This window comes from Oncorhynchus tshawytscha, linkage group LG07, assembly GCF_018296145.1.
Source record: "Oncorhynchus tshawytscha isolate Ot180627B linkage group LG07, Otsh_v2.0, whole genome shotgun sequence".
In the NCBI taxonomy this organism is placed as follows: domain Eukaryota; kingdom Metazoa; phylum Chordata; class Actinopteri; order Salmoniformes; family Salmonidae; genus Oncorhynchus; species Oncorhynchus tshawytscha.
Window position 1 is genome coordinate 48,705,114 of NC_056435.1, and position 20,381 is coordinate 48,725,494.

General features: G+C 44.4%; 1 protein-coding gene across 4 annotated transcripts in view; it reads right to left on the reverse strand.

Annotated features, from left to right (window-relative positions):
• Nucleotides 1-3,300: 3,300 nt before the first annotated feature.
• Nucleotides 3,301-20,381, reverse strand: part of LOC112254690 (SPRY domain-containing protein 3) — a 68,996-nt gene continuing 51,915 nt past the window's right edge. For 3 of the 4 annotated variants that reach the window (XM_042324558.1, XM_024427473.2, XM_024427471.2), the window contains 4 exons: nt 5,044-5,101; nt 4,183-4,302; nt 3,850-3,971; nt 3,301-3,586 (listed from right to left, as the gene is read on the reverse strand). In XM_042324558.1, coding sequence (XP_042180492.1) covers nt 3,452-3,586; nt 3,850-3,971; nt 4,183-4,302; nt 5,044-5,101 — 435 coding nt within the window. In that variant the 3' untranslated portion in view covers nt 3,301-3,451. Of the gene's footprint in view, nt 3,587-3,849; nt 3,994-4,182; nt 4,303-5,043; nt 5,102-20,381 lie in introns of all 4 variants that reach the window. The other variant, XR_006083774.1, reaches the window with a different exon arrangement.

The window sequence follows — 20,381 nt, forward strand, 5'->3', positions numbered from 1 at the left end:
GCGACCTAAACTGGGACATCTAACATTTAACCACCTGACCAAGTCCTAAAGCAATGGGACTCCCTAAATCTTTCTCATATTATTACCAATCCCACAAGCTATGGCTCCAAACACCCAGAAAAGGCTACTCTTCTTGATGTTATCCTTACAAATAATCCTGATAGGTATCAGTCGGGTGTTTTCTGTAATGACCTTAGTGATCACTGTTTTACAGCCTGTGTTCATAATGGCTGCTCAGTGAAATGACCTGTCCTGATTTGTCATAGACGCTTGCTAAAAAACTTTAATGAACAAGCCTTCCTTCATGAACTAGCCTCTGTAAAATGGTATAGAATCAGCTTGATCCCCTCTATCGAAGACGCTTGGACCTTCTTTTTTGAAGGTCCAACCTTAAATGTCCTCAAAGATGTCACCATTGCCCTTGATTCTAAGCAATATCGTGCTGTCATTTTTATTGACTTGGCCAATGCTTTTGATATGGTAGACCATTCCATTCTTGTGGGCCGGCTAAGGAGTATTGGTGTCTCTGAGGGGTCTTTGGTCTGGTTTGCTAACTACCTCTCTCAAAGAGTGCAGTGTATAAGGTCAGAAAATCTGCTGTCTCAGCCAATGCCTGTCATCAAGGGCTCAATCCTGGGCCCCACGCTCTTTTCAATTTACATCAACAACATTTCAGGGCGGCAGGGTGGTTAGAGCGTTGGACTAGTAACCGAAAGGTTGCAAGTTCATATCCCTGAGCTGACAAGGTACAAATCTGTCGTTCTGCCCCTGAACAGGCAGTTAACCCACTGTTCCTAGGCCGTCATTGAAAATAAGAATTTGTTCTTAACTGACTTGGCTAGTTAAATAAATAAAAAATAAAAAACCTCAGGCAGTAGGAAGCTCTCTCATCCATTTATATGCAGATGATAGTCTTATACTCAGCTGGCCCCTCCCTGGATTTTGTGTTAAATGCTCTACAACAAAGCTTTCTTAGTGCCCAACAAGCTTTCTCTACCCTTAACCTTGTTCTGAACACCTCCAAAACAAAGGTCATGTGGTTTGGTAAAAAGAATGCCCCTCTCCCCACAGGTGTGACTACTACCTCTGAGGGTTTAGAGCTTGAGGTGGTCACCTCATACAAGTACTTGGGAGTATGGCTAGACAGTACACTGTCCTTCTCTTAGCACATATCAAAGCTGCTGGTTAAGGTTAAATCTAGACTTGGTTTCCTCTATCGTAATCACTCCTCTTTCACCCCAGCTGCCAAACTAACCCTGATTCAGATGACCCTCCTACCCATGCTAGATTACGGAGATTATAATTTATAGATCAGCAGGTAACGGTGCTCTCGAGCGGATAGATGTTCTTTACCATTCGCCCATCAGATTTACCACCAATGCTCCTTATAGGACACATCACTGCACTCTACTCCTCTGTAAACTGGTCATCTCTGTGTACCCGTCGCAAGACCCACTGGTTGATGCTTATTTATAAAACCCTCTTAGGCCTCACTCTCCCCTATCTGAGATATCTACTGCAGACCTCATCCTCCACATACAACACCCGTTCTGCCAGTCACATTCTGTTAAAGGTCCCCAAAGCACACACATCCCTGGGTCGCTCGTCTTTTCATTTCGCTGCAACTAGCAACTGGAACGAGCTGCAATAAACACTCAAACTGGACAGTTTTATCTCAATCTCTTCATTCAAAGATTCAATCATGGACACTCTTACTGACAGTTGTGGCTGCTTTGCCTGATGTATTATTGTCTCTACCTTCTTACCCTTGCCCAATAATGTTTTTACCATGTTGTTGTCATGTGTTGCTGCCTTGCTGTTGTCTTAGGTCTCTCTTTATGTAGTGTTCTTTCTTGTTATGATGTGTGTTTTGTTATTTATTTATTTAAACCCAGCCCCCGTCCCCGCAGGAGGTCTTTTTTCTTTTGGTAGGCCGTCATTGTAAATAAGAATTTGTTCTTAATTAACGGACTTGACTAGATAAATAAAATAATATAATATAGCTCCCTCTGCTGGCTATAAGTCTCATCCAAATGAGAGAAAAAACACAAAGTAGGCCTTTATAAATAGATACTCATCTTTATTTATAAACATTGCATACAAGTGCACAATTTAGAGGTGACACATACATTCATATCAATGATTAAATGAACCTAATATGAAATCAAATGACACTCTGTCAGGAACAGTTTAGTGCATGATCTTCAGTTTTTTTAATCAGAAAATACAATCAATCAGCACATTGCTTGAGTACAGTTCTGATATTACAGAAGATTAATCAAAACAAATTAAAATGGTCTAGAAAGGCAGATCTTGATTAAGTATTTAATTGAACCTGTCATTCCACAATATAAATGAACCCAAAAGAGAAGGAACATAGACATGCCCAAACAAAAAGCCTCTCAAATGCCTGTAGTATGCATCATAATTCAGTATATCTACAATAAAGTGCTTGTGATAAAATTATATGGTATTATCATAGTCTTAGAAAAAAATGACATAACACAACATCCTAGTTCTAGTTATTTGGAGTTTGGCATACCTGAGAGCTGTATTTCTTGTCTGTGGGTTACATTTTTTTCAGCATTTTGAACGCATTCCTTTAATAATCTCAAAATATAGTTGAACTAATAAGACTTGAATGATTGTTGCTAAAGACTGGGATTGGTCCAGCATCTCTTTAAACTGGTTCTAGCATTTTCTATTGACATGATAAAAGTAAGCACTTTGAGGCACCCATACAGTATAGTCTTGACATATCAGCTTTGAATAATATTAATCTTCATACTATCTAGTAGCATGAGTTTCCTCTACTGATAGTTTAGTTTACTCTGGGTTGACTCCTGAGGTGGGACTTCCCAGACAACATGCTGGATCCAGAAGTGATGTGAAGAAAAGGGATAATGCACTGTGACGACAACAAATTCCCATATTGGTCTAGCATCATATCGTCATCCTCCCTTTTGGGGGCCCTAAGCGAGATTTTGTTGGCCAATTCTGACCATTTTGCCATGGGGCAGATTATTTGTTTTGCAGTTTAAAGCTAATTTCCTGTAATTCTTCACATTTTGCCATGTTAATGATATCTGAGTGAAAGTGACTAACAAAAGCAATGGGCCCCTGGGCATGCATCCTGCGTGACCTGTCAGTATTCTACCATGATTACTAGTTTAGATAGCTGGCAAGAATAATTTACCAATCTAAAATAGTTAGCTGACATGGTTAATTGAGTGACTGTCAGTGACTGACATACCAAGAGAAAAATTGCTAATGCACAACCACATCATTTTTTTTTGGGGGCTAGTGGCTTGGAGCCATAACCGCTTATGCAGCTGGCCCTGACCTCCAAGTTTGTGGTGTGTGTGTCTGTCTGTGTTGGAGCCACTTCTCTCTGGTCATGTCCCTACTCTCTTCACTCCACACTCCTCTCCTCCATCCTCCCCCTCTCCTCTCACCCGCTTAGAGGGTGCAGGTCCACCCTGACCTTTTCCCCGGTGCTCATCATGCCGATGGTAGGATAGAACCCCCCTGCTGGCACTGCCACCTCCTTGCGGCCCACCACCTTCCCATTCCGTGTGAAGAACACCTAGCACAACACAAGGGGGCGACAGTGAGCTACTATTCACACTAGGGTTGGGGTTGATTGCATTTAAATGAATTTAGGATATGAACAAAAGTGACAAATTAGTTAGGGTTTTATATGTGATGTGTTCTGATTGGATATAGGAGTGGTAAAACAGTAGGCACTGAATTTTAAGAATAATTTAACATAACCCCTCTCCTGCCTCTCACAGAGCTGACGCTCTGGCCCTGTTTGAAGGTTTGCTGATGTAGACAAAAGTCTCTCACCACGACCTTCCTCCCCTCCAGTTCCTCCCCATCCTCCTCCTCGTCTTCATCGTTCATATAGAGGTCATTCTGGACACGCTGCTGCTTAGGCCGCAACTCTGAGTCCCCGTCGTCACTGTCATCTGAGGGAGCCGCACCGAAATGCTCAGAAAGACAGACACATGGCGAGACAGACAGATTGATAGACAGGGAGGACGAGGATACAGTTAACTAAGTTCACCATTCAAAATACCTCCTCACATTTGCTGCTTTATTACATTTTTTATAATCTAATGACATTGTTTGTTTCATGGTTGTCTGTCTCAGATGGCAGCAGCCTAATGGTGCACTCACCTCCACTGTCCAGGATGTAGTCCCGTGGGAACATGATGCCACAGCCCATGACGTCCCCCTCAAAACAGCGAGGGCCAAAGGCGTCCCCCACCCCACTACCCTGGAAGAGCTTCCCATCATCTGAGAGAGAGGGAAGGAGAAAAGAGAGTGCGTGTGTGTATATGAGAGCATGTATGCAAGTTTGAATCATTCTGTATTTCAAATCCATGCAAATTCAATCAGTAAAGGTAAACAGAAAATTCCTATTTCAATGAATCTCCTAAATTAACTGAATTGAAAATGAGCCCAACCCAGAACTTCCAAATGAATGAGATGACTGCTGTGTTCCCGAGCTAGAACATTAACTTAAAACTCCATTTGTCCTCATCTCAACCTCCCTCGGCAGTGGAATAGTCAACTAGAGGTCAGGGGGAATGCAAGAGGAAAGAGCTACTTTCTCATCTTTAGGGTGGATTTTAGGAAGAAAGAAACAATGACATGGAACAGATGAAACATGAAGAGATCACTAGGTGGGGCTTCACCTAATCACCACTTTGGCAGATAAGCAGTGATAAACACACAGGCTTATGATAACAGTAACACACTGATAATGGTGTCCCACCATTCATGGGGACTTGGACAACTCTCTGCTTATCTCGCAATCTCTTGCTGAGCCCTACATGGCACCCTATTCCCTACATAGAGCACTACTGTTGACTAGAGCCCTATGGGCAGGAAGGGTGCCACAGGAGTCAGTCTGACCAATAATTAGAATCATGCATGGCAAGCAGGTACAGAGATAGAAACATTCAAGCAACAAAACAAACCATCTTACAGAAACACTTGTAGACGGACAGACGCTACATGACTCAGGACACTCACCTGCATGATAGGCTATGGAGCCCCTGCTCCAGCCAGGGTGTCTGTTTTTGGGGTAATCCTGTGAAATTAAGTGAAAATATGTCAATGAGGTCTCATTTGACACATACAAGGTGTGTGTGTATCTAATGACACCTTCCTGATACTGATTAATAGTGTGTGTGCGCACATACAGTGGGGAGAACAAGTATTTGATACACTGCCGATTTTGCAGGTTTTCCTACTTACAAAGCATGTAGAGGTCTGTCATTTTTATCATAGGTACATTTCAACTGTGAGAGACGGAATCTAAAACAAAAATCCAGAAAATCACATTGTATGATTTTTAAGTAATTAATTTGCATTTTATTGCATGACATAAGTATTTGATCACCTACCAACCAGTAAGAATTCCGGCTCTCACAGACTGTTTTTCTTTAAGAAGCCCTCCTGTTCTCCACTCATTACCTGTATTAACTGCACCTGTTTGAACTCGTTACCTGTATAAAAGAAACCTGTCCTCATACTCAATCAAACAGACTCCAACCTCTCCACAATGGCCAAGACCAGAGAGCTGTGTAAGGACATCAGGGTTAAATTGTAGACCTGCACAAGGCTGGGGTGGGCTACAGGACAATAGGCAAGCAGCTTGGTGAGAAGGCAACAACTGTTGGCGCAATTATTAGAAAATGGAAGAAGTTCAAGATGACTGTCAATCACCCTCGGTCTGGGGCTCCATGCAAGATCTCACCTCGTGGGGCATCAATGATCATGAGGAAGGTGAGGGATCAGCCCAGAACTACACGGCAGGACCTGGTCAATGACCTGAAGAGAGCTGGGACCACAGTCTCAAAGAAAACCATTAGTAACACACTACGCCGTCATGGATTTAAATCCTGCAGCTCACGCAAGGTCCCCCTGCTCAAGCCAGCCCATGCCCAGGCCCGTCTGAAGTTTGCCAATGACCATCACCCCAGCCATCCTACAATCTAAACTTGATGCCCTCAATCTCACACAAATTATCAATGAACCTACCAGGTACCTCCCCAAAGCCTTAAACACGGGCACCCTCATAGATATCATCCTAACCAACTTCCCCTCTAAATACACCTCTGCTGTCTTCAACCAAGATCTCAGCGATCACTGCCTCATTGCCTGCATCTGTAATGGGTCAGCGGTCAAACAACCTCCACTCATCACTGTAAAACGCTCCCTGAAACACTTCTGCGAGCAGGCCTTTCTAATCGACCTGGCCGGGGTATCCTGGAAGGATATTGATCTCATCCCGTCAGTAGAGGATGCCTGGATATTTTAAAAAAATGCCTTCCTAACCATCTTAAATAAACATGCCCCATTCAAGAAATTTAGAACCAGGAACAGATATAGCCCTTGGTTCTCCCCAGACCTGACTGCCCTTAACCAACACAAAAACATCCTATGGTGTTCTGCATTAGCATCGAACAGCCCCCATGATATGCAGCTGTTCAGGGAAGCTAGAAACCATTATACACAGGCAGTTAGAAAAGCCAAGGCTAGCTTTTTCAAGCAGAAATCTGCTTCCTGCAACACTAACTCCAAAAAGTTCTGGGACACTGTAAAGTCCATGGAGAATAAGAACACCTCCTCCCAGCTGCCCACTGCACTGAAGATAGGAAACACTGTCACCACTGATAAATCCACTATAATTTAGAATTTCAATAAGCATTTTTCTACGGCTGGCCATGCTTTCCACCTGGCTACTCCTACCCCGGTCAACAGCACTGCACCCCCAACAGCAACTCGCCCAAGCCTTCCCCATTTCTCCTTCTCCCAAATCCATTCAGCTGATGTTCTGAAAGAGCTGCAAAATCTGGACCCCTACAAGTCAGCCGGGCTAGACAATCTGGACCCTTTCTTTCTAAAATTATCTGCCGAAATTGTTGCCACCCCTATTCCTAGCCTGTTCAACCTCTCTTTCGTGTCGTCTGAGATTCCCAAAGATTGGAAAGCAGCTGCGGTCATCCCCCTCTTCAAAGGGGGGGACACTCTTGACCCAAATTGCTACAGACCTATATCTATCCTACCGTGCCTTTCTAAGGTCTTCGAAAGCCAAGTCAACAAACAGATTACCGACCATTTCGAATCTCACCATACCTTCTCTGCTATGCAATCTGGTTTCAGAGCTGGTCATGGGTGCACCTCAGCCACGCTCAAGGTCCTAAACGATATCTTAACCGCCATCGATAAGAAACATTACTGTGCAGCCGTATTCATTGATCTGGCCAAGGCTTTCGACTCTGTCAATCACCACATCCTCATCGGCAGACTCGACAGCCTTGGTTTCTCAAATGATTGCCTCGCCTGGTTCACCAACTACTTCTCTGATAGAGTTCAGTGTGTCAAATCGGAGGGTCTGCTGTCCGGACCTCTGGCAGTCTCTATGGGGGTGCCACAGGGTTCAATTCTTGGACCGACTCTCTTCTCTGTATACATCAATGAGGTCGCTCTTGCTGCTGGTGAGTCTCTGATCCACCTCTACGCAGACGACACCATTCTGTATACTTCCGGCCCTTCTTTGGACACTGTGTTAACAACCCTCCAGGCAAGCTTCAATGCCATACAACTCTCCTTCCGTGGCCTCCAATTGCTCTTAAATACAAGTAAAACTAAATGCATGCTCTTCAACCGATCGCTACCTGCACCTACCCGCCTGTCCAACATCACTACTCTGGACGGCTCTGACTTAGAATACGTGGACAACTACAAATACTTAGGTGTCTGGTTAGACTGTAAACTCTCCTTCCAGACCCATACAAACATCTCCAATCCAAAGTTAAATCTAGAATTGGCTTCCTATTTCGCAACAAAGCATCCTTCACTCATGCTACCAAACATACCCTTGTAAAACTGACCATCCTACCAATCCTCGACTTTGGCGATGTCATTTACAAAATAGCCTCCAATACCCTACTCAACAAATTGGATGCAGTCTATCACAGTGCAATCTGTTTTGTCACCAAAGCCCCATATACTACCCACCATTGCGACCTGTACGCTCTCGTTGGCTGGCCCTCGCTTCATACTCGTCGCCAAACCCACTGGCTCCATGTCATCTACAAGACCCTGCTAGGTAAAGTCCCCCTTATCTCAGCTCGCTGGTCACCATAGCATCTCCCACCTGTAGCACACGCTCCAGCAGGTATATCTCTCTAGTCACCCCCAAAACCAATTCTTTCTTTGGCCGCCTCTCCTTCCAGTTCTCTGCTGCCAATGACTGGAACAAACTACAAAAATCTCTGAAACTGGAAACACTTATCTCCCTCACTAGCTTTAAGCACCAACTGTCAGAGCAGCTCACAGATTACTGCACCTGTACATAGCCCACCTATAATTTAGCCCAAACAACTACCTCTTTCCCAACTGTATTTAATTTTAATTAATTAATTTTGCTTCTTTGCACCCCATTATTTTTATTTCTACTTTGCACATTCTTCCATTGCAAAACTATCATTCCAGTGTTTTACTTACTATATTGTATTTACTTTGCCACCATGGCCTTTTTTGCCTTTACCTCCCTTCTCACCTCATTTGCTCACATTGTATATAGACTTGTTTATACTGTATTATTGACTGTGTGTTTGTTTTACTCCATGTGTAACTCTGTGTCGTTGTATCTGTCGAACTGCTTTGCTTTATCTTGGCCAGGTCGCAATTGTAAATGAGAACTTGTTCTCAACTTGCCTACCTGGTTAAATAAAGGTAAAATAAAATATTTAAAAAATCTGGATAATCCAGAGGAGGAATGGGAGAAGGTCATGTGGTCTGATGAGACAAAAATTGAGGTTTTGGTCTAAACTCTACTCGCTGTGTTTGGAGGAAGAAGAAGGATGAGTACAACCCCAAGAACACCATCCCAACTGTGAAGCATGGAGGTGGAAACATTATTCTATGGGGATGCTTTTCTGCAAAGGGGACAGGACGACTGCACCATATTGAGGGGAGGATGGATGGGGCCATATATCGCGAGATCTTGGCCAACAACCTCCTTCCCTCAGAAAGAGCATTGAAGATGGGTCGTGGCTGGGTCTTCCAGCATGACAACGACCCAAAACACACAGCCTGGGCAACTAAGGAGTGGCTCCGTAAGAAGCATCTCAAGGTCCTGGAGTGGCCTAGCCAGTCTCCAGACCTGAACCCAACAGAAAATCTTTGGAGAGAGTTGAAAGTCCGTATGCCCAGCGACAGCCCCGTAACCTGAAGGATCTGGAGAAGGTCTGTATGGAGGAGTGGGCCAAAATCCCTGCTGCAGTGTGTGCAATCCTGGTCAAGAACTACAGGAAACGTATGATCTCTGTAATGGCAAACAAAGATTTCTGTACCAAATACCAAAATGCTGTTTTTCTGATGTATCAAATACTTATGTCATGCAATAAAATTCAAATGAATTACTTAAAAATCATACAATGTGATTTTCTGGATTTTTGTTTTAGATCCTGTCTCTCACAGTTGAAGTGTACCTATGATAAAAAATTACAGACCTCTACATGCTTTAAGTATGAAACACTGCTGATTTTTCAGGTTATCAAATACTTGTTCTCCCCACTGTATAAAGTCAGCAAAAAAAGAAAAGTCCCCTTTTCGGGACCCTGTCTTTCAAAGATAATTCGTAAAATCCAAATAACTTCCCAGATCTTCATTGTAAAGGGTTTAAACACTGTTTCTCATGCTTGTTCATAAACAATTAATGAACATGCACCTGTGGAATGGTCATTAAGACACTAACAGCTTACAAACGGTAGGCAATTAAGGTCACAGTTATGAAAACTTAGGACACAAAAGAGGCCTTTCTACTGACTTTGAAAAACACCAAAAGAAAGATGCCCAGGGTCCCTGCTCATCTGCGTGAACGTGCTGCAAGGAGGCATGAGGACTGCAGATGTGGACAGGGCAATAAATTGCAATGTCTGTACTGTGAGACGCCTAAGAATGCGCTACAGGGAGACAGGACGGACAGCTGATCGTCCTCGCAGTATCAGACCACATGTAACAACTCCTGCACAGGATCGGTACATCCGAACATCACACCTGCAGGACAGGTACAGGATGGAAACAACAACTGCCCGAGTTACACCAGGAACGCACAATCCCTCCATCAGTACTCAGACTGTCCGCAAAAAGTTGAGAGAAGCTGGACTGAAGGCTTGTAGAGGCCTGTTGTAAGGCAGGCACTGGCAACAACGTCACCTACGGGCACAAACCCACCATCGCTGGACCAGACAGGACTGGCAAAAAGTGCTCTTCACTGACGAGTCGCGCTTTTGTCTCACCAGTGGTGATGGTCGGATGTGTGTTTATCGCCAAAGGAATGAGCGTTACACCAAGGCCTGTACTCTGGAGCGGGATCGATTTGCAGGTGGAGGGTCCGTCATGGTCTGGGGCGGTGTGTCACAGCATCATCGGACTGAGCTAGTTGTCATTGCAGGCAATCTCAACGCTGTGCGTTACAGGGAAGACATCCTCTTCCCTCATGCGGTAAAATGCCGGAAGGGTACCACATGAGGGAGGAGGATGTCTTCCCTGTAACGCACAGCGTTGAGATTGCCTGCAATGACAACTAGCTCAGTCCGATGATGCTGTGACACACCGCCCCAGACCATGACAATTTATTGCCCTGCCTCCAGCATGACAATGCCACCAGCCATACTGCTCGTTCTGTGTGTGATTTCCTGCAAGTCAGGAATGTCAGTGTTCTGCCATGTCCAGTGAAGAGCCCGGATCTTAATCCCATTGAGCACGTCTGGGACCTGTTGGATCGGAGGGTGAGGGCTAGGGCCATTCCCCCCCAGAAATGTCCGGGAACTTGCAGGTGCCTTGGTGGAAGAGTGTGGTAACATCTCACAGCAAGAACTGGCAAATCTGGTGCAGTCCATGAGGAGGAGATGCACTGCAGTACTTAATGCAGCTGGTGCACTGACTGTTACTTTTGATTTTGACACCCCCCGCAGTCTAGGGAAACATGTCTGTGGAACTTGTCAGTTTATCTCAGATGTTGAATCTTGTTATGTTCATACAAATATTTACACATGTTAAGTTTGCTGAACATAAACGCAGTTGACAGTGAGAGGACATTTCTATTTTTGCTGAGTTTGTTTCATTGATTTAGTTTCCTGCCAATGTGCCATTGAGCCCCCAGGTGATCCAACAGAAACCCCAACAAAGGCCCAGTGTTGTAGCTGATAAAATCTGAAGATGAGTCACATTTAATGGGGGTGCACCCTGTCCATCAGCACATACAATGGAAGTCCTCATGAAGGAACAATAAGAGCATTTATTTTCTACTTTTTCAGCCAGCCTCCTCTACTCCATCTCTGCAATACATTTTGACACATAAGGGTCATTAAAAGGATCTGGATTTGCAGCCATAAAACACTATGATGAGTCACTGCTACTCTGAAGACACCATTTGTTATAGGCTTTACCCACAGCAACCGCTATCCATTAATGAAACAGCTTTCCCAAAACACTCAGATGCTAATCTTTAACACACCGTGGGTAACATCAGCTGGGGATGGCATCACCGGAGCTATTAGCCCTAGCTTCTTTGCTGGTATAGAAGCTAGGGTGGCTGTAGCGCCACCAGGTCACGACTAATGCTAACTGGTTTAGAGAAGAATGAAAAGAGAGCTGCCTTTGTGCCAATGGAAGCCCCTATGGCCACAGTGGCAAGAGCTTTATTGGTACAGATATGAAGAGATAGAGACGCAGGGAGGAGAGGACAGTGGATAAAGAGAGGGTCAGATGGTGGGAGAGGTATGGAGATGGACAGGTGAGGCAATGGAGAGATGGGAAGATGAGATTAAATGTATGTTTAAGGGATAAAAAAGTGAAGATGAAGACCATGATAGATGAGAAAGAGATGGAGAGGTAGGAGACCGAGAGATAGAGTGGCACAGGAATGTGTATCACACCATCCCACTGTTCTCCAATAAAAAAGAGGAGTCAAAGTTGTCACTGATCTGCTTTCACAAGTGGTTTTTCAACAGGGATGACGTCCGCCTTTGATTTTTCCTGTGAGAGGTAATGGTTCACAATCAACACATTAATGACAGGATGGCTCATTGGGCCTGCTAGGAGGTGAAGGGGAGCAGTGGAAGTCTGAAACCTCAGGAATGGCAGACTGCTGGATTTATGATGCCACACCAGAACCGCCGACTGCTTCAGAAAACAATTCCCGGAAAACAAATCAGTGAAATCACAGAGCTCTATTCTCTCGCCCTCATCCAGCCTTTAGTGCCAAGCAACACACACAGACAAGAGTACAAAGGTTTAGGAGGTAGGGAGAGTGACTGTGTGTGATATGACATTAGGCAACCGCAGAGATTAACAAGGGTGTGGACTTAAACAAAGGTAGATGAATTGGGCAAACGTAACTAACTGACATCAGGATGGTTTTGCTTCAACGCCCAATGGAGGACTTAATCATTAATTGTCTGGGTACAACACATCCTTACAACAGCCATGGGACCACAGTGGTTAGCTATCAGGAGGTACAGGCCAAAGATAGAAGACACCAACACCTATTAAAACCTCAATACTAGGGCTTACCCAGGAAAAACTTCCAAAAGCACAATTCATGGTAAACAGGAGTTGGAGCACTAAAAAAAAACAGGCAGAGATCTACTTCTTACGCTCAGGCTTTGCTCCATACTCTGATGAAGCACAGGTATCCTGACGTTTCTCCTCTGAATAAGTCATTTTGGAGAGTTTTTTCCTGCCATTTGTTGTTGAGCAAACCTACTCCCCTTTGTTTGCTGAAACCGGGAGGCCTACCTGAACTGTGACTTACTTGAAACTCTCCATGATGTCACAAGAGTGGGAGCTCCAGATGCAGTCAAAAAGATCAAGAAGGATCCAGCAGTATCGAGGGTCTCTTATTTCCAGGTTTTCTTATCTGATCAAATAACTGACATATCTGAAGGAGCAGCTCTTTGATTTATATTAAACAGGATGTGCAGATTCCATGTTGATTAAATCTCTGCTGTCATAATGAGTTCAGGTGTCTCTGTATTGAGCAAACAATCATTAGACAAGCCCTCCCACAATATGGAGATAATCACCATCATGAATTATACAGAGAGGCTGTTGGAAGGGGTCCAAATTAATTACTTTAGGATATCAACTTGATCTTTCTAACCCAGAGAATACAAGCACTTGATGCATACTTTTCTTTTTATGTAGTTTCTTTCTGTGTATGGTGCTACTCAGTGGTAAGCAACTCATCAGACAAAAATGCCCAGCTACCTAGCGGCTAAATAGCCATGCTTGGAAAACTGCCACACAGCCACAAGTTGTCATTCACTGAGTGAAATAGTGAAATAAACCATGCTTGCCATGAATAACAGAAGAAAAATAGCAGCGATAGGTGGACAATTTGAGATATAGATAGATAGAGAGATAGAGAGACACACACACACACACACACACACACACACATACATAGAGAGAGATATATATATATATCTCTCTAAGTGGCTGTAATATTGTGAGGTGGAGACCGGGTTCGATACAGCACATTTTCCACACTCCACTTCAGTCAGAGTTGCTATCATGTTAGCACGATTGGCTAGCATGTAAATGGAACAGCCTGTTTTTTCTACGGAAAACCAAATGAGGGGTTCGCTTTTCCCCTCTCCGTCATTCATCACTCTGAATGGGGTGGAAATAGTGAGAGAAGGAGTTGAAGGAGGATAGGATAGTCATGGCTGAGCTAGCGAGATAAGTGACAGCAACATTTGACCAAAGACACTGACTGGTTAAACAACTGCCTCAGTTTCTTTTTCATTGTACCTCCATTGCAACCCAAAATTAAGGTTTGATTGGCATCTAGACTAATTCCACCTTTTTAGCAGCGATAGGTGGATAATTTGAGATATCTCACTACTTCCGGCGCCGACAGAGATGGCCGCCTCGCTTCGCGTTCCTAGGAAACTATGCAGTTTTTTGTTTTTTTACGTTTTATTTCTTACATTAGTACCCCAGGTCATCTTAGGTTTCATTACATACAGTCGAGAAGAACTACTGAATATAAGATCAGCGTCAACTCACCATCAGTACGACCAAGAATATGATTTTCACGAAGCGGATCCTGTGTTCTGCCTTTCAACCAGGACAACGGAATGGATCCTATGCGGCGACCCCAAAAAACGACTCCATAAAAGAGGGAAACGAGGCGGTCTTCTGGTCAGACTCCGGAGACGGGCACATCGTGCACCACTCCCTAGCATTCTTCTCGCCAATGTCCAGTCTCTTGACAACAAGGTTGATGAAATCCGAGCAAGGGTAGCATTCCAGAGGGACATCAGAGACTGTAACGTTCTTTGCTTCACGGAAACATGGCTCACTGGAGAGACGCTATCGGAGGCGGTGCAGCCAGCGGGTTTCTCCACGCATCGCGCTGACAGAAACAAACATCTTTCTGGTAAGAAGAGGGGCGGGGGCGTATGCCTTATGGCTAACGAGACATGGTGTGATGAAAGAAACATACAGGAACTCAAATCCTTCTGTTCACCTGATTTAGAATTCCTCACAATCAAATGTCGACCACATTATCTACCAAGAGAATTCTCTTCGATTATAATCACAGCCGTATATATCCCCCCCCAAGCAGACACATCTATGGCTCTGAAAGAACTTTATTTGACTCTTTGCAAACTGGAATCCATTTATCCGGAGGCTGCATACATTGTAGCTGGGGATTTTAACAAGGCTAATCTGAAAACAAGACTCCCTAAAATTTATCAGCATATCGATTGCGCAACCAGGGGTGGAAAAACCTTGGATCATTGTTACTCTAACATCGCGACGCATATAAGGCCCTGCCCCGCCCTCCTTTCGGAAAAGCTGACCACGACTCCATTTTGTTGATCCCTGCCTACAGACAGAAACTAAAAAAAGAAGCTCCCACGCTGAGGTCTGTTCAACGCTGGTCTGACCAAGCTGACTCCACACTCCAAGACTGCTTCCATCACGTGGACTGGGAGATGTTTCGTATTGCGTCAGACAACAACATTGACGAATACGCTGATTCGGTGTGCGAGTTCATTAGAACGTGCGTTGAAGATGTCATTCCCATAGCAACGATTAAAACATTCCCTAACCAGAAACCGTGGATTGATGGCAGCATTCGCGTGGCAAGGTGACTGGTAACATGACCGAATACAAACAGTGCAGCTATTCCCTCCGCAAGGCTATCAAACAAGCTAAGCGTCATTACAGAGACAAAGTAGAATCTCAATTCAACGGCTCAGACACAAGAGGTATGTGGCAGGGTCTACAGTCAATCACGGACTACAAGAAGAAAACCAGCCCAGTCACGGACCAGGATGTCTTGCTCCCAGGCAGACTAAATAACTTTTTTGCCCGCTTTGAGGACAATACAGTGCCACTGACACGGCCTGCAACGAAAACATGCGGACTCTCCTTCACTGCAGCCGAGGTGAGTAAGACATTTAAACGTGTTAACCCTCGCAAGGCTGCAGGCCCAGATGGCATCCCCAGCCGCGCACTCAGAGCATGCGCAGACCAGCTGGCCGGTGTGTTTACGGACATATTCAATCAATCCCTATACCAGTCTGCTGTTCCCACATGCTTCAAGAGGGCCACCATTGTTCCTGTTCCCAAGAAAGCTAAGGTAACTGAGCTAAACGACTACCGCCCCGTAGCACTCACTTCCATCATCATGAAGTGCTTTGAGAGACTAGTCAAGGACCATATCACCTCCACCCTACCGGACACCCTAGACCCACTCCAATTTGCTTACCGCCCAAATAGGTCCACAGACGATTCAATCTCAACCACATTGCACACTGCCCTAACCCATCTGGACAAGAGGAATACCTATGTGAGAATGCTGTTCATCGACTACAGCTCAGCATTTAACACCATAGTACCTTCTAAACTCGTTATCAAGCTCGATACCCTGGGTCTCGACCCCGCCCTGTGCAACTGGGCACTGGACTTCCTGACGGGCCGCCCCCAGGTGGTGAGGGTAGGCAACAACATCTCCACCCCGCTGATCCTCAACACTGGGGCCCCACAAGGGTGCGTTCTGAGCCCTCTCCTGTACTTGTACTCCCTGTTCACCCACGACTGCGTGGCCACGCACGCCTCCAACTCAATCATCAAGTTTGCGGACGACACAACAGTGGTAGGCTTGATTACCAACAACGACGAGACGGCCTACAGGGAGGAGGTGAGGGCCCTTGGAGTGTGGTGTCAGGAAAATAACCTTACACTCAACGTCAACAAAACTAAGGAGTTGATTGTGGACTTCAGGAAACAGCAGAGGGAACAGCCCCCTATCCACATCGATGGAACAGTAGTGGAGAGGGTAGCAAGTTTTAAGTTCCTCGGCATACACATCACAGACAAACTAAATTGGTCCACTCACAACATTGGTCCACTCACACAGGCGCAGCAGCGCCTCTTCAACCTCAGGAGGCTGAAGAAATTCGGCTTGTCACCAAAAGCACTCACAAACTTCTACAGATGCACAATCGAGAGCATCCTGGCGGGCTGCATCACCGCCTGGTACGGCAACTGCTCCGCCCACAACCGTAAGGCTCTCCAGAGGGTAGTGAGGTCTGCACAACGCATCACCGGGGGCAAACTACCTGCCCTCCAGGACACCTACACCACCCAATGTTACAGGAAGACCATAAAGATCATCAAGGACAACAACCACCCGAGCCACTGCCTGTTCACCCCGCTATCATCCAGAAGGCGAGGTCAGTACAGGTGCATCAAAGCTGGGACCGAGAGACTGAAAAACAGCTTCTATCTCAAGGCCATCAGACTGTTAAACAGCCACCACTAACATTGAGTGGCTGCTGCCAACACACTGACTCAACTCCAGCCACTTTAATAATGGGAATTGATGGGAAATGATGTAAAATATATCACTAGCCACTTTAAACAATGCTACCTCAAATAATGTTACATACCCTACATTATTCATCTCATATGCATACGTATATACTGTACTCTATATCATCTACTGCATCCTTATGTAATACATGTATCACTAGCCACTTTAACTATGCCACTTTGTTTACATACTCATCTCATATGTATATACTGTACTCGATACCATCTACTGTATCTTGCCTATGCTGCTCTGTACCATCACTCATTCATATATCTTTATGTACATATTCTTTATCCCCTTACACTGTGTATAAGACAGTAGTTTTGGAATTGTTAGTTAGATTACTTGTTGGTTATTACTGCATTGTCGGAACTAGAAGCACAAGCATTTCGCTACACTCGCATTAACATCTGCTAACCATGTGTATGTGACAAATAAAATTTGATTTGATTTGATTTAGATGGTGCCCATCTTTCCCAATCATTTGGAATTGAGGCTTGCATATACAGTTGAAGTTGGAAGTTTACATACACCTCAGCCAAATACATTTAAAGTCAGCTTTTCACAATTCCTGACATTTAATCCTAGTAACAATTCCCTGTCTTAGGTCAGTTAGGATCACCACTTTATTTGAAGAATGTGAAATGTCAGAATAATAGTACAGAGAATTATTTATTTAAGCTTTTATTACTTTCATCACATTCCCAGTGGGTCAGAAGTTTACATACACTCAAGTAGTATTTGGTAGCATTGCCTTTAAAATGTTTAACTTGGGTCAAACGTTTCGGGTCGCCTTCCACAAGCTTCCCACAATAAGTTGGGAGAGCTGGTGTAACTGAGTCAGGTTGGTAGGCCTCCCTGCTTGCACACGCCTTTTCAGTTTTACCCACACATTTTTTATTGGATTGAGATCAGGGCTTTGTGATGGCCACTCCAATACCTTGACTTTGTTGTCCTTAAGCCATTTTGCCACAACTTTGGAAGTATGCTTGGGGTCATTGTCCATTTGGAAGACCCATTTACGACCAAGCTTTAACTTCGTGACTGATGTCTTGAGATGTTGCTTCAATATAGCCACAAAACTTTCCTTCCTCATGAAGCCATCTATTTTGTGAAGTGCACCAGTCCCTCCTGCAGCAAAGCAGCCTCACAGCATGATGCTGTCAGCCCTGTGCTTCACGGTTGGGTTTGGTGTTCTTCGGCTTGAAAGCCTCTCCCTTTTTCCTCCAAACATAAACATGGTCATTAAGGCCAAACCGTTCTATTTTTGTTTCATCAGATCAGAGGACATTTCTCCAAAAAGTACGATCTTTGTCCCCATGTGCAGTTGCAAACCGTAGTCTGGCTTTTTTATGGCGGTTTTGGAGCAGTGCCTTCTTCCTTGCTGAGCGGCCTTTCAGGTTATGTTAGTATAGGACTTGTTTTACAATGGTTATAGATACTTTTGTACCGGTTTCCTCCAGCATCGTCACAAGGTCCTTTGCTATTGTTCTGGGATTGATTTGCACTTTTCGCACCAAAGTACATTCATCTCTAGGAGACAGAATGCGTCTCCTTCCTGAGCGGAATGACGGCTGCGTGGTCCCATGGTGTTATACTTGTGTACTATTGTTTGTACAGATGAACGTGATACCAGCAGGCATTTGGAAATTGCTCCCATGCATGAACCAGACTGGTGGAGATCTACAATTTATTTTCTGAAATCTTGGCTTTCTATTAATTTCCCCATGATGTTAAGCAAAGAGGCACTGAGATTGAAGGTAGGCCTTGAAATACATCCACAGGTACACCTCCAATTGACTCAAATGATGTCAATTAGCCCATCAGAAGCTTCTAAAGCCATGACATAATTTTGTGGAATTTTCCAAGTTGTTCAAAGGCACAGTCAACTTAGTGTATGTACACTTCTGACCCACAGGAATTGTGATACAGTGAATTATAAGTGAAATTATCTGTCTGTAAACAATTGTTGGAGAAATTACTTGTGTCATGCAAAGTATATGTCCTAACCGACTTGCCAAAATTATAGTTAGTTAACAAGAAATTTGTGGAGTGGTTGAAAAACGAGTTTTAATGACTCCAACCTAAGTGTATGTAAACTTCAGACCTCAACTGTATATTGAATGCACATTTAGAATTTGTACAACAGATGGTGTGTCTGTGTTATACAGTGGGGCAAAAAAGTATTTAGTCAGCCACCAATTGTGCAAGGTCTCCCACTTAAAAAGATGAGGCCTGTAATTTTCATCATAGGCACACTTCGACTATGACAGACAAAATGAGAAAAAAATTCCAGAAAATCACATTGTAGGATTTTTAATGAATTTATTTGCAAATTATGGTGGAAAATAAGTATTTGTTCACCTACAAACAGGCAAGATTTCTGGCTCTCACAGACCTGTAACTTCATCTTTAAGAGGCTCCTCTGTCCTCCACTCGTTACCTGTATTAATGGCACCCGTTTGAACTTGTTATCAGTATAAAAGACACCTGTCCACAGCCTCAAACAGTCACACTCCAAACTCCACTATGGCCAAGACCAAAGAGCTGTCAAAGGACACCAGAAACAAAATTGTAGACCTGCACCAGGCTAGGAAGACTGAATCTGCAATAGTTAAGCAGCTTGGTTTGAAGAAATCAACTGTGGGACCAATTATTAGGACATGGAAGACATACAATACTGATAATCTCCATCGATCTGGGGCTCCACGCGATCTCACCCGTGGGGTCAAAATGATCACAAGAACGGTGAGCAAAAATCCCAGAACCACACGGGGGGACCTAGTGAATGACCTGCAGAGAGCTGGGACAAAAGTAACAAAGCCTACCATCAGTAACACACTACGCTGCCAGGGACTCAAATCCTGCAGTGCCAGACGTGTCCCCCTGCTTAAGCCAGTCCACATGTCCAGGCCCGTCTGAAGTTTGCTAGAGAGCATTTGGATGATCCAGAAGAAGATTGGGAGAATGTCATATGGTCAGATGAAACCAAAATATAACTTTTTGGTAAAAACTCAACTCGTCATGTTTGGAGGACAAAGAATGCTGAGTTGCATCCAAAGAACACCATACCTACTAAGAAGCATGAGGGTGGAAACATCATGCTTTGGGGCTGTTTTCTGCAAAGGGACCAGGACGACTGATCCGTGTAAAGGAAAGAATAAATGGGGCCATGTATCGTGAGATTTTGAGTGAAAACCTCCTTCCATCAGCAAGGGCATTGAAGATGAAACGTGGCTGGGTCTTTCAGCATGACAATGATCCCAAACACACCGCCCGGGCAACGAAGGAGTGGCTTCGTAAGAAGCATTTCAAGGTCCTGGAGTGGCCTAGCCAGTCTCCAGATCTCAACCCCAAAGAAAATCTTTGGAGGGAGTTGAAAGTCTGTGTTGCCCAGCAACAGCTCCAAAACATCACTGCTCTAGAGGAGATCTGCATGGAGGAATGGGCCAAAATA